The 14,283-nt window shown below is 38.5% G+C and overlaps 1 protein-coding gene across 2 annotated transcripts in view; it reads right to left on the reverse strand.

Moving 5' to 3' along the window:
* Window positions 1–98: 98 nt before the first annotated feature.
* TBC1D23 (TBC1 domain family member 23) overlaps window positions 99–14,283 on the reverse strand; it is a 43,085-nt gene continuing 28,900 nt past the window's right edge. Inside the window, exons 14-19 of one of the 2 annotated variants that reach the window (XM_075436058.1) lie at window positions 13,911–14,053; window positions 12,673–12,717; window positions 9,535–9,623; window positions 6,693–6,828; window positions 3,034–3,228; window positions 99–1,832 (exon numbers count right to left, since the gene is read on the reverse strand). In XM_075436058.1, coding sequence (XP_075292173.1) covers window positions 1,751–1,832; window positions 3,034–3,228; window positions 6,693–6,828; window positions 9,535–9,623; window positions 12,673–12,717; window positions 13,911–14,053 — 690 coding nt within the window. In that variant the 3' untranslated portion in view covers window positions 99–1,750. The remainder of the gene's footprint in view (window positions 1,833–3,033; window positions 3,229–6,692; window positions 6,829–9,534; window positions 9,624–12,672; window positions 12,718–13,910; window positions 14,054–14,283) is intronic. The other variant, XM_075436052.1, reaches the window with a different exon arrangement.

Raw genomic sequence — 14,283 nt, forward strand, 5'->3', positions numbered from 1 at the left:
TACCTTTAGGAAAAACTGTTAATTGATTCAGAGAATGTACACAGTATGCAACTAAATGCTTTCTGACAGAACAAGTTATGTTCAAATTGTACTGATTTATTTACAACTGTAGTTTATAAACAGTAACACAAACATCTTTACATGAAAAAATCTCATTGCTGAAGTAGGCACAGAGTCAAAGACTCTTCAGGATATTTTCAGAAGGGAGTAGGAAGAGAAAAATGTAATACAACAGCTGCTGGGCAAAAATATAAATACATGAGCATTGGCCCAGGTGCAATTTCATGCAAATATCTTTAACAGTTCAAGTTCTATTGGTGTTTACTCAGATATTAAGAAGAAAAAAAAAAAAAAAAAGGGAATTAGTTCCAGAATTAAGGTGCCCTAGCTTGATTCCTAGTAAAATAACTTAGAATAAGTGTTTTTTATAAAGGTCAGTTTAATTTCTTTTACCTCCTGATGATGTACCAGCTGACAGGTTTTGATTCAAATACTCAGAAGACTTCACATAGCAAAGCTAATCCCTATTATCTTTATTTCACAGTTTTTGGTAATTTCCACATCAGTCTACAAAGATGCTATACCTCAGCCAGAAGGACATTCCTGTTCTGAGCTTTTTAACAAGAGAACCTTTCTTGGAATAGGTGGCAAAGCTGCTGATAAACAATCACATAGTTGCCATCTCTCAAACCTGAACTAATTTAGATGTTAGTTAAAAGAATCTAAACAAATGCTTGAATCAATGAAGGCAACAGGTAATGAATACATTTATCACAGGTATATAGCATGTGAATCTCTTGATTTGTGTGCACTATTTTGCTTGCCGAACACACCTTTGATCAGCACAGACTCACGTCTGTGCTGATCTGAAGGTTTTTAAAGGTCTAATCATTATCTCAGATATTTTGTTTCTGAGGAGCAAGGTAACTTGTTTTCAACTGTCATATTCTGTCATAAGCATTATTTCAATGTACACACTCATCTTTACAAGAGAAACAGTGTCAACCTATGAAATGTAAAATTCTACGTAATTAAAAATATCACAGCCCAGTAGTAGAAGCTTAATGTGCACAGTTCATTTTGGTATTTAAAAATAACCTTACCACCAATTCCAATTATTTAACCTAGTAGTGGATAAAACTTTTAAAAAAGTTAATTTAACAAATTGCTTGCATTTTTTCCATTTATCTGCAGCCCAAGATAGACTAACCATTTTTCATGAGAAGGAACCGGTATTTCTAAGATTTTTATCTGCTCTGCTCATAAACCTAAGTTTTTAATCAGTCCTTGATACTACCCAGCAGGCAAAATCACATTTATAGATGGCAGGCAATGGAGACACTTTACTTTCAAGGGACAGTAATTTAAAAACCATTCTATTTTCATCTGCTTCTCCATACTTGGCAGTGCTTCATTCCTTTAATACACTTAATGCAAACCCAGCTGCATCTTCTCTCGCAAAGATGTAGATCACTCACATTAAGGCTGCATCAAAAATCAAACAAACTGACCTTTATAATAAACATTTCTTCAAAACAAAAAACCCCCATAATTAAAAAAAATTTAAAAACCTGCTCAGAAATCGATAATAATTTACCCTATCACAAGCCTGCTAGTCAGGCACTCCCATCAGCAAACAGAAAAATTCTCTTAAGTTAGTATTCAGTTGGGAAACAGTCAGCTTTGTGTCCATATACAGTATCTTGGTTGCTTCTTCTTTATAAATTGTTCTCTACAAAGTCTTTAGTTATTAACTCTCCAAGGCATCCAATACTTTCATGATCTGTTGTTTTATGGCTTTGGTAGCATCACCTGCATTTGGAATCAAATACCTTAAAAAAAGATTAGAAAAAGCCATCATTAATTCACTATAAAATTTTTGGGTATCAGTTCCATAATTCTTGTTTTGATTTTTCCTCTCGTACAAACTAGGAGGAAGGAGGAATGGAATACATTAAAATGAAAAACTACTGAGAAAGTAACAGTTTTTTCCTGTTTATACTATGAAACACTTTCCCTTTGTGAACTCAGAACTGTTGAGGAGTACTTCACAGGCCATCCTGTAAAGTTTTTCATTAATTGACAATGGTATAGATCATGCAATTCCAGATTTCTACAGATAGCATTGTTCGACTGAAGCATGGCAGTCCTTGTTTTCTGATTCTCCCCCCAACTCCTATAGATAGCTCTAGTCCATTTATCTACAATTCTTCCTCTTCTGGATTTCTTCCAGTCCACAAGGTGGTGATGAAGTAATTCAACAAGCAACAAACTTCTCTGCAACATTTTAATTTATCTTTGTCTGACCTACTACCAACCTAATTTCATTCTAAGCAGCCAATAGGCACAGAACAAGTTCCCTAGTTAGCTAGGAAACTCATTTCCCACTTCTTGTGGAAACAGAGCACCCATTGCACACAGTTCTCCTCAACAAAGAGGATCAAAAAATGTCCAACTGATGTCAGAAACAGTGCCAAGAAACAGCAAGCTACACCAGTAGAAAAAAGCCCAACACACCCATCCCTCTGACTTCCCCCCAGTCTTAAGTATGCAAATGTTGAGCTTGGCAAAACCTAACTTTCAGGAACCAGGTTTCAGGAGTTCAGAGTTTTCAGGTTAGGCTTCTGGACTCCTTGTACAATGCATAGGAAGATCTAGATATCTCAAAAACATACCACAAAAGAACGATCACTTTCTTAAATCCCGCTCTTCACAAATCTGTACTTTAGTCTGCAGATTGTTGCTCACTTCACTCTCATTTAAGATGTATTACAAAAATAAAACACTTGCACACATCCCATCCCAAACAACTGTTGTTACAGACCACAGAGTTCCTCTCTTCTGGGTCTTGCAGATACGCCTTATCCTGATGGCACGTTTTTTTGTAGTTCACATTTGAATTATTTATTCCTAGAAAAGTAACCACTGTTACTTTCGAACTCTATGCTGGGAATTAGGGCATGCCCTTGATTTCCAGTTGACAGCATTCTGTATATCATTACTACGTATGTCTCTGCTACTGAGATGGCTTACCTTTCAACTGCCAAAACTTCTATGCCTGAAGTATTGCTATTTCCATACTTAAAGGTGATCAGTTCCGGGTGTTTCTTCTTGGATGTGATTTTGACTACTGAGTTGAGTGCTTGTCGAGACTGTATGTAAGCCAGTCCCTTTCGTGATGGAATCTCTCTCAAACAGTACATATGAGTTGCTGTTACTAGGAGATGACTTGAAGGAAAAGAAAAACACAAATTAAATTTGCTAATGAACTAAATATCATCAATATCAAAAGCTAAATTCTACAAATCAGCTACAAGGAGAGATCTAAGTAAAGCAGTTCCCAAATCTAAGAAACAGTATTAATACTTTTAAAATCTGTGATTTAGAAAGGTCTATAAAATACCTCAGATTTTCCTTGAGTACTGTATCGTAGCCATTTTTGAAAACAAGCGCGGCATCCTCAACAGCATACAAAATCAGAGTGAGCAGTTAACACCATCACCTCAACACAACAGCCATGAGTGCTACCAACAAAGATCCTAATCACCAGTAATGCATCAGGCCATGCTCAGAGTAAGGAAAATGCCTCCAGCCTCTCTCATCCTTCAGTCATATCCCAACCCCACCCCTCCATCTACAGAGCGACAACTCTACACGTGGAGTATCAGACCCAAGTTAAAAGGACGAGCTGGCACTCCATGATTGTTAATCACTGTACAAGCACTAGTGTGGAGACTGACGAACAGAGGGACTGGTTGAGGATGTGAAGGCTGGGGGCAGCCTCGGCTGCAGTGACCATGAAATGGTGAACTTCAGGATCCTACGTGGAGGAAGCAGGGCAATAAGTAGGATCAAAACCTTGGACTTAAGGAGAGCTAACTTTGGCTTCTTCAAGGACCTACTTGGAGGAATCCTATGGGTCAGGGCTCTAGAAGGTAGGGGGGTCCAAGAGAGCCAGTCGCTGTTTAAACATCACTTCCTCCATGCTCAGAATCAGTGCATCCCCCCTGAGCAAGAAATCTAGCAAAGGAGGCAGGAGACCCACATGGATGAGCAAGGAGCTTCTAGCGGAACTCAGATGGAAAAGAAAGGTCTATGGAATGTGGAAAGAGGGACAGGCCACTTGAGTATAGGAATGCTGTCAGAGCATGCAGGGATGCAATGAGGAAGGCTAAGGCCCACTTGGAATTGAATCTGCAACGGATGTCAAGGACACAAGAAAAGCTTCTTCAAGTACTTCAGCAGCAAATGGAAGACTAGGGAAAACACGGGCCACTGATGAACGAGGTCGGTGTTCTGGTGGTGGAGGATATAGAGAAGGCAGAGTTACCGAATGCCTTCTTTGCTTCGGTCTTTAGTGCTAAGGCCGGCCCTCAGGCATCCCAGTTCCTGGAGGTAAGAGTAAGCCTGTAGAAAGGATCACCTTCCCTTGGTCGAGGAGGATTGTGTGAGGGATCATTTAAACAGTCTGCAAGCCCACAAATCCATGGGCCCCGATGGAATGCACCCACGAGTACTGAGGGAGCTGGCAGATGTCATTGCTGAGCCACTCTCCATCATCTCTGAAAGGTCCTGGAGGACAGGAGAGGTGCCCATGAGTACTGGAGAAAAGCCAGTGTCACTCCAGTCTTCAAAAAGGGCAGGAAGGAGGACCCAGAGAACTACAGGATGGTCAGCCTTACCACCTCCATCCCTGGAAAGATAACGGAGCAGCTCATTCTGGAGGTCATCAACAAGCAAGTGGAGGAAAAGAAAGTTATCAGGAGTAGTCAACATGGATTCACCAAGGGGAAAATCATGCTTGACCAATCTGATAGGTTTCTATGATGGCATGACTGGCTGGGTAGATCAAGGGAGAGCAGTAGATGTTGTCTACCTCGACTTCAGCAAGGCTTTCGACACTGTCTCCCGTAACATCCTCATAGGGAAGCTCAGGAAGTATGGGCTGGAGGAGTGGCCAGTGAGGTGGATTGGGAACTGGCTGAATGGCAGAACTCAGAGGGTTGTCATCAGCAGCGCTGAGTCTAGCTGGAGGCCTGTAACTAGTGGTGTCCCCCAGTGGTCAGTACTGGGCTCAGTCTTATTCAACTTCTTCATCAATGACCTGGATGAAGAGATAGAGTGTACCCTCAGCAAGTTTGCTAATGACACAAAACTGGGAGGAGTGGCGGATACACCAGAGGGCTGTGCTGCCATTCAGTGAGACCTGGACAGGCTGGAAAGTTGGGCAGAGAGGAATCTGATGACATTCAACAAGGGCAAGTGCAGGGTCCTGCACCTGGGGAGGAACAACCCCATGCACCAGTAAAGGCTTGGGGTGGACCTGCTGGAGAGCAGCTCTGTGGAGAGGTACCTGGGTGTCCTGGTGGATGACAAGTTGCCCATGAGCAAGCAGTGTGCCCTGGGGGCCAAGAAGGCCAATGGCATCCTGGGGTGTATTAAGAAGAGTGTGGCCAGCAGGTCGAGGGAGGTTCTCCTCCTCCTCTACTCTGCCCTGGTGAGGCCACGTCTGGAGTTCTGTGTCCAGTTCTGGGCTCGCCAGTTCAAGAAAGATGAGGAGCTACTGGAGAGAGTTCAGCGGAGGGCTACGAGGATGATGAGGGGACAGGAGCATCTGTCCTATGAGGAAAGGCTGAGGGAGCTGGGCTTGTTCGGCCTGAAGAGGGGGGTGCTGTGAGGGGACCTTATAAATGCCTACAAATATCTTAAGGGTGCGTGTCAACAGGATGGGGCCGGACTCTTTTCAGTGGTGCCCACAGCAACAGTACAAGGGGCAATGGGCACAAACTGAAGCACAGGAAGTTCCGTCTGAACATGAGAAAGAACTTCTTCACTCTCAGGGTGACGGAGCACTGGAACAGGTTGCCCAGAGAGGCTGTGGATTCTCCTTCTCTGGAGATATTCAAAACCCGTGTGGACGAGGTCCTGTGTGGACCTGCTGTAGGTGACCCTGCTTTGGCAGGGGGGCTGGACTAGCTGATCCACAGAGGTCCCTTCCAACCCCTAACATTCTGTGAGACGTTGACCTGCCAGCTCAGTTCAAGACCCACTTTTGCCATCTTCGTAGGAGGAATGCATGTTCAACTAGTGGTGGGAACACACTAGTGGAGCTCCAACTATGACATATGAAATCATACTATGACAGATTAATATTAATATACCATATAAATCTAATGGGAAAATAGAATTAATAATAAAAGGTAAGACAGACAATGATGCAAGAGAAAGACCATCATAAGTTGCTGTTATCCACACTCAACAGGATTTGTACTTTTTGGAGAAGCCAAAATACAACAAACATCATGCTCTGCTCTTGCAGGATTAACAAGGTCACTGAATCTTAGGTGCAAGATGGGTGCATAGTACAAGGCATGGAGGCAAGCAGACAATAAAAACTGGAGACACAGGTACTTGGGTCTACCTGGTCTTGAAAAACAAGCCTATGTATACTGAGAATACTTTTCTTCCTAACTTGTTTTGCAAAACAAAACTTCATACTAGGTTTTGTACATAATTACCATTCTAGCACACTGCAAATATAAGAATGTAAATATAGTGGTAACATTTTGGTCTAGGCTGTTTTGCGCCTTCATTTCCTAGTTTAATATAAAAAATAACTTAATTGCCCAATATTTTTTTTAAATGTGTATCAAGACAGACATTTTCATTAAGCTTAGGACTAATTCTAGTACCTGGGAAACATATGTCCACTTTCTTTCATTTCATTACAGGGGAAGTTATACTTCACATCAGGTTTATTTATCCATGTTTGGATGTTGACAACCTCTTTTCGATCATCATCTGACATTGAGGAGCTATCAATTTCATCTATTTTGAAAGGAGAGTGCAAAAAATAAATAAAAAAATATTTTCACACATCTGACAACTTTTCAACTCACTTAAACCCATAGTAGCTACACTGGTTCAAATCAAAGTCCACCTAGCCATAAACAATTGTTTAGAGGGAAGAAACAAAAAGGCATGCATATCTGATATTTATGTTTTAATTCTCTCTCAGCAGACAACTATTTTCAGCTCAGAGGATTTATTAGGCTGGTCTGATTTGTTCACTCCGTAAAGTTTAATAGAGCTCTTTTACATGGACTTGTCCAGACTTTCCTTGAAGCCATGTAAACTTCTTGCATCTACAACACCAATATCTTTTGGCAAGGAGTACCAAAAACATGTCAGCTACATTCCAGGAAAGCCTCTCATGGCTTCTAGCTTCTTGCACAAGAAGAAATAAACATCTCCTGATCCCTTTCCAGGCTAAGCATTCTTTTTGTGGGCCACTTTTCCTCCCTTCAATTGCCTATTTCACATGAAAAAAGTTTTAATATTCAGTTAAGCCTATGATGAAAACCACTTCACATCTTTCCTCACTCTTCTTATCCTTCTCTGAACCCTTCTCCTGTTCAAACATACTGTTTCTGATGTAAAGAATCGACACACAGTATTCCATGTGTGGGTGAACCACAGGTTTATACAGTCACATAATGACCTCAGTTTTATTCTCTCTTCCCTTCCTTATAACTCCTAGCATTTGATTTGCTTTTCTGACTGCTAATGAGCACTTACTTACTATACACCTACTGCTCCTGGACACAGTCAAATCACTCTACCATTCTGAATCTGAAACCAGAACTGTCTTTCTCACCTCACGCTTCTTCATACTTAATTTCATGTGCCATTTTATTGCTCAGTCACTCAGACTAGCAAAAGACTCTCTCAATTCCTCAGTCTGTCCTTAGTACCTTGAATAATCTTGGATCATTAGCAAAAATTTTTGTCTTTGGGTTCACCTCCTTTTCTTAGGACATTTAAGAAATACTCAAACCCAGAATTTTCAGCACAGACCTCCGTGAAACACCCGAAACTCCTGCAACGCTATCATTTAGTTGCAAAATAACTGGTTTTATGTCTAAATACAGTGATTATGTCTACATATTAATTTTGGTGCTACATTAGAAGAATTTAAGCCATGTTGTTATCTAAAATAATGAACTACATTAAATCCATAAAAATTACTCCCAGATTTACTAACTTCAAAGGACATCTCTAAAGTGTCTTCATCAAAGTCAGTTTTCTACACTTTGTTGAACTACTTATTTCAAAGCAATTCAGAATTATATGGTTGAGGATGGAACGGACCTCTGGAGGTCATCTGATCCACCTCTCCTACTCAAGCAGGGCCACCTAGAGGAGGCTGCAATTACTATAGCTGATTGCAATTACTTACTACAGAAAACCCACTAAAATTAAAAAAAAAAAAATTATACAGAAACAGGTTCACTTTTTGCATTCTTCTGTACTGAAATAACATATAATTCACTTCATATGTGTTGGCTTTGCTTATTCAAATCATTGCAGCGATTCTGCTTACTTACTAAGTCTAATAGTGCTTTTAAAAGCAAATGTAAATAGAAATTAACGAACAACCATTACTGAAAACATGTTCTAGATAATTTGTCTTTGAGGACCTGATTTTCTGAAACCACACAGACTTTGCCAAGCACTATTATGGATGCTCAAAGAACTGTGCAAACTTAATTTCATGGCATTTGGAGAAATATCTTGTTAGTGTTAAAGCTTCCGACTGATAGTTTAATTTTGCTCCTTCCTAATTTTTATAGCACAGAAACAATGAGCCTATGAATCTCTTTTATTAAGCTTCCCAAATTATTTCTTTTGCAGGTGAAAGATTCTTAGTCTAGTTATTTGTTTCTCACATGGAAGCTGATTATGCCTTTTGGTCACAGAACAGTTGCTTGTGAGATGATGATGACTGGGAGTGAGCTAACACGACCAGAACAAAACCAGTCTGCACCATTCTAACATTAGCACTGGTCTCAAAAAGACCCCCAAACTTATTGAAAACTGTGGTGTTCCAGTTTTGCCCGTAATTTTTCAACTAGATAAAAAAATTAAATAAAAATTGTACTTTTTTTCTACAGCATTCTGCATGCCTATCAAGAGATAAATCTGTTAATAGATTCAATGCTAAAAAGCAAAGTCCAAAACACTGGAGAGGTGTGCACACATTAGCCATCTTAAGTCTACTTCGAACTGTATTTTCAGAAGTTCAGATTTTTACACTGCCAATACCAGAGATTCAACCTGAGATCCATCAGCGAAACTAGGTCCTTTTAATTTTGCTTAGTGTCTTGAGTAATAGAGGTACAATTGCAGGTTTGCATGTACAAGACCAGTGTAGAAAAACAGATCTTTACTACAGAAATTACAAGTGAACATGACCAATCCACTAAACCCATCTATTTCCATTTCCTCCTGCTGGCTGTTTGGTGCCTACTACAAATTTTTTTTTTATTTAGTCTGCTACTGTGTATTTGAAGAGGGTGTTTTGCTCTTGGTTGCTCCTAGGCACCACCATAACATACATGATCAATGATAATAGTTGGGAAAATGTCGTGTTGTAAGACAAAGATATAAAACAGACTCTTATGATTTAGTTAAACTTAGTGTTTTTGTCTAAATAATCTCTAATCTTGGTAAGAGGAAAATCTTCTACTGTACCAGTATCGTATTCTTCTTCATCTCCGATGCTGAACACTGGTTTCACACCACGGTAGGGTTTTCCTACTCTGTCACTGCTGCTGACATGTCTGTTGACAATGAAAGGGGCAGGAGAGGACATGTGATAGAAGAAAAGTAACTTTCAAACTGATTGTATGACTTCTACAATAACATATTAGCAAAATGTAAACACAACTGTGCAACTGAGAAGGACAAGAGAATTTCATGAAGCTGCCTGCAAGGTAGCTGTGACTGACCCATCAAGCAATTTGGTTAGTGAGAGCATGTATTTCAGTTACTTGGCAAGGCTATCTGTTGTTAACATATAAAGTCAATAGAACTACTTCTTCGTTTTAAAAAGTACTTCTGGTCACCTTCTCAAATGACAAAATACATTAGAGAACTGAAAACTGACACCATGCTATGAAGCTTCTAGCATTAAACTGAAATGTTTCTGGACAGTCAGGGCAGCTTTACAAGGATGCCAAATTGGGATGGAGGAAAAAATTCAGACTATTAACCAACATGTCTGGAAGCTGATTTTTCCAGTTATTTCTTGAAAAGATAACAAAATACCTTAAGCACTTCAATGTGGGATTATTATAAACCATCCACTATAGTGCGAACTCTGACTTCTCGTCCATTGCTTTCTCCAGCGTGAGCCAAATCCTGAAAATCTCTGGCCAAGCAATTCCTACTGCTAAAATCCCAGCATCACTGGGATTTCTGCATAGATATTGACCTCAAAAATCAGATTTAAATCTATTTCCACAGATCAGTAAATGACACAAACACAACTGAGTCTTCATGTTTGACAGTAACACTTGGAAATCCTGAGATATTTTCAAGCTCCAGCTCAGAGTGCTGTGATTACATAGTCACTGCTGTCATGTTAAAAGGTCTGGCCCTCAACTGCTGAGAATACATGAAAAATATGAAAAAACCTAAAGGTTCAGAAAGCCACAAAATAGGTAAGTGCTGAAAAAAATAAACAGTTCATTATTTCAACCTTTAGAACTGGCAACATGTAGTAGTTTATAAAAAGAAAAGAAAACCAAAACACGCCTGTCCCTTTCCCCCGTTTCAGTTTCTATAGCCTTCCTCCCTGTCATACGTATTCATGTTTCCTATAAACTATAAGCCCTGGTTCCTCTTTTAAGGACATTCACAAACTCCAGTTTACACGCTACTGCAGAACTGTAGAACCAAGCTGGAGAGGTAACCTCTTCATAATATAAAAATGAATTCTAGCGCTTATGTGTACCTGAAAGCATATTTGCAAGTTATAAAAGAAACCTACATTTTCTATGGCTAAAATTTAATAGTGTAGCCAAAATAATGAAATGTTTAATAGGAAAAATAACAGAAATACATTCTACAATGAAACAAAAACCAAACATACAAAAACATGCTCATTAGTGTTTAACACAATAAGCATCAATGACACTGACAATTCAAGAGGGTGGTGCTTCTATATAGAGGCTTTTGTAAATATGCTTTAGTAATACATCACCAATCAAGTAGGAAGCACATTTAAATAGCGTCAAATTGAAATACACAGAGAGGACTTAAGCGAAGATCTCATTGGTGTTTATAGAGCAAAAGTTAGTCAAGACAACATAAAGTAAAAAGCTACTGTATAAAAACTTGGTAACAACTTAAACTACAAATGGATTTCCTTTAATCTGTTTGCCCTGAAGGACAACATTACATTGTTTCAAATTGAATGCAATTCCCTTTAGTACCAAACCTGTGAGATGTAATATACTGGTGATAAACACAAAGTGGATCTAATTGAACGGATGGGAAAAGAATGCCGTTCCAGGTTTTTAAGCACTGCAGTTTTAAGAGAATAGTCTAGTGATACACAGTGTGAGCAAATTCATTATTGCATCTTCTCAATGAAAGAAGATAAGCAATCTGAATAAAAGACGCGAGTAAAATAGCCGAAATACAATACAGATTCAAGCGTCTTTCAGTTCTTGAACACAAGTCACCAAGCGTTTTAAGTTGGAATTCTTAACGCTTTCTTACCATATTCCAGAACCTGCTCAGCAAAATGTGGGGAGAAATCTCCATAATCTTTAGGATTTATAAATTAACAAAATATATGATGTGCTATTGGGATATTCCCACTTTTTTTTTTTTTTTTTAAAGAAAGAATACTGGTTAACATTACTATTGGTTTTGCTCACACAACACCATTCTGTAATGCTTATGGGTAAATCCTATCTCAAATTATGTGCAAATTAGTTGAGAGAAGAATTGGTCCAAAATCCTTGAAACCCCCAACAGCATTTTAAATCTTCATTAATTCTTCCAGAACCAATCTTCATGCTTTTCAGTCTGTGCGGGTCAAAAGCTACAACACACAGTTCCTAAAGTATAACCAACGTTCCAAAGCGATTAAGCATGAGCTGTCCTTCATTTATCACAAGTAATTTTATATAACCTCAATTCACAATTTTTATTTCTGAAATAATTATAAGGCAATAAATCTGAGACAAATGTGAAGCGACTCCACATCTGTGTGAAATGTAGTTGTTATGTGAACAAGATGAGGGAGAGTTGCAAGGCCTGTCTACTTACTAACTCAGTATTTTTCTTTTCCCACTAATGGATGAGAAGTATAAAAATTCCAGATTTCCAAACAGAATTTCTGTGTGGGTTCTGTGTTATATCTAAGCTCTGATGATGCTTTTATAACAAGTCTTTTTCTAGTTGTAGTCGCTCTTGTTAAAACCTTAAGCCATAACCTGTTCAAGTAATTGCTCCTGGTGTCTTCACTAGTACAAGTCACTAATAAAATGTATATAGGAAACGTAAAAAGAAAAAAAAAAAAAAAAAAAAAAAAATCCATAAGTAAGGAAGAGAACAGAAATAACAAAAGGAAGGGAACAGAAATAACAAAGCAGAAACTAAGAGAAGAAAGCACTGCCAACACATTGTGTTTCTTCCTCTAGTCCCCCTGACTAGTACTTGTAAAAACCAATAGCTTTAATATAGTCAAATCCCCCAAATTAATATAAAAACATGTGAGCAATTTTGTCAGTGTAACCAATGCTTACAAAAAGTTGAGATGCCATGCTAAATACAACAAAGGTGGTTTTAGTCAGACTGCTTTATTATCAAGCTTACCGCTCCAGGCTTGCTCTGTCTGGCCAAGGAATATTGAAAGGTATTCTATAGTACAGTGGGGCAGAGGACAGAACAAAAGAATTAAAAAAAAAAAGTTTAAAAGAAAAAGCTAGATAAATAATTGAAATGCTCTATAATGGCAATGTGTCTTCTTCAAGGAGAATGCTTATAAATAAAAGGAATGCTTCAAGACAGGTAGCTATGAGGTAGAGAAATATTTGTAAAAATTCTACTAAAAGATGCATTTTTAATGCTATGTATGGCTTACATATAAGCCTTACTTGACTTCTTCACACAACAAAAGCTACTATACCAAGTACTATTTAAGAATTTTTTGCCTCTGATTGTGAAATAATAATTAAAAATAATCCTTTTCCAGCATAAAAAGAAGCAACAATATGTACCTTTTAATTAGGTGCAAGACTACTGAAAACTACTGCTCATTTGGCACATACTTTAAACCCTGCTATCAAACAAACACTGGCTCTGTAAGATTCTTGAATACCAATGTCTTAGCAACATACAACTCCAAAGGCTGCATTTTCAAGAACTCTAAAACAGGCTATTCAATTAAAGCTGTGACAGCTGAAAGCTGTTATTCTTTCATCTGTCTAAGATAAGTATTTGGAATACGACTTCCGACATGTTTGCACATTCTCATTCCCAGCTCTACTTGAAGATACAAAAAAGGAACAAGACTGGATTCTGGGTTTGAAAAGCAGCTTTACATCAGGACTTGGAAAAAACCAAAATCTTCAAAAAAAGTCAACCTCAACTTGGCAAGATGGGGCAGTAAAAGAACCAAACCAGAACAAAACCAACCAGAAAAAAACAAAACAAAAACAAAACAAAAAAAATCCAGAATCCTCTGTCATTCACCCATTCTATTAGACTCAGAATAGAGAGGAAGTGAAATACAAGTGAAATAATTCTTGACTTCTAGACTGCATACAGAACTGACACATTACAAGAAGTCAAACTAACCATGCAGTGACAAATTCTAGATAAACATTCGAGAGAAAAGGCTGCTCACATTGGCCTTGCAACACTAAAGCAGCACAGTAGGCTTACTGTGTCATTATAAAATTGTGAAGAGAGTAGGGGTAGGAAATCTAAAAGCTGAAACTGGAAGACAATGTTTTTACCCAATCAGTACACCCTTCACACATAAAAAATAACCACCTGAAATGGGAAGTCATTCCTTACCGCTAATTCACAGTGAGATATAAATGACACACCTGTCCACTGGAGTAGATGTATTTTCAATGAAACTAATCACTTTTTCTTTCACATTCACAGATTTAGTCTTCAAAGCAACCGTCATTTTATTCACCAGGGACTTTACTCCTTTTCCATCACTCGAACCATTCGGAGAATCACCCTGTAAAAGTAACTCCTCTCAGGATTAATCACATAAAAATAATATCTGGTTTGTTAAGAAAGGAAACAGACTACAAAACAGCAAGCTACTTTTTGGTACTCAGTAGAACATCAATTACAGCATTAACTATTCTTTTAGAGTTCTATCACATGACAGCAACGATGTGTGTAAAGATGATCCAATAAAGCAAGTTTAACAGACCTTGGTACTGACCACTCTGCTACGAAAAT

This window comes from Opisthocomus hoazin, chromosome 1, assembly GCF_030867145.1.
Source record: "Opisthocomus hoazin isolate bOpiHoa1 chromosome 1, bOpiHoa1.hap1, whole genome shotgun sequence".
Lineage (NCBI taxonomy): Eukaryota > Metazoa > Chordata > Aves > Opisthocomiformes > Opisthocomidae > Opisthocomus > Opisthocomus hoazin.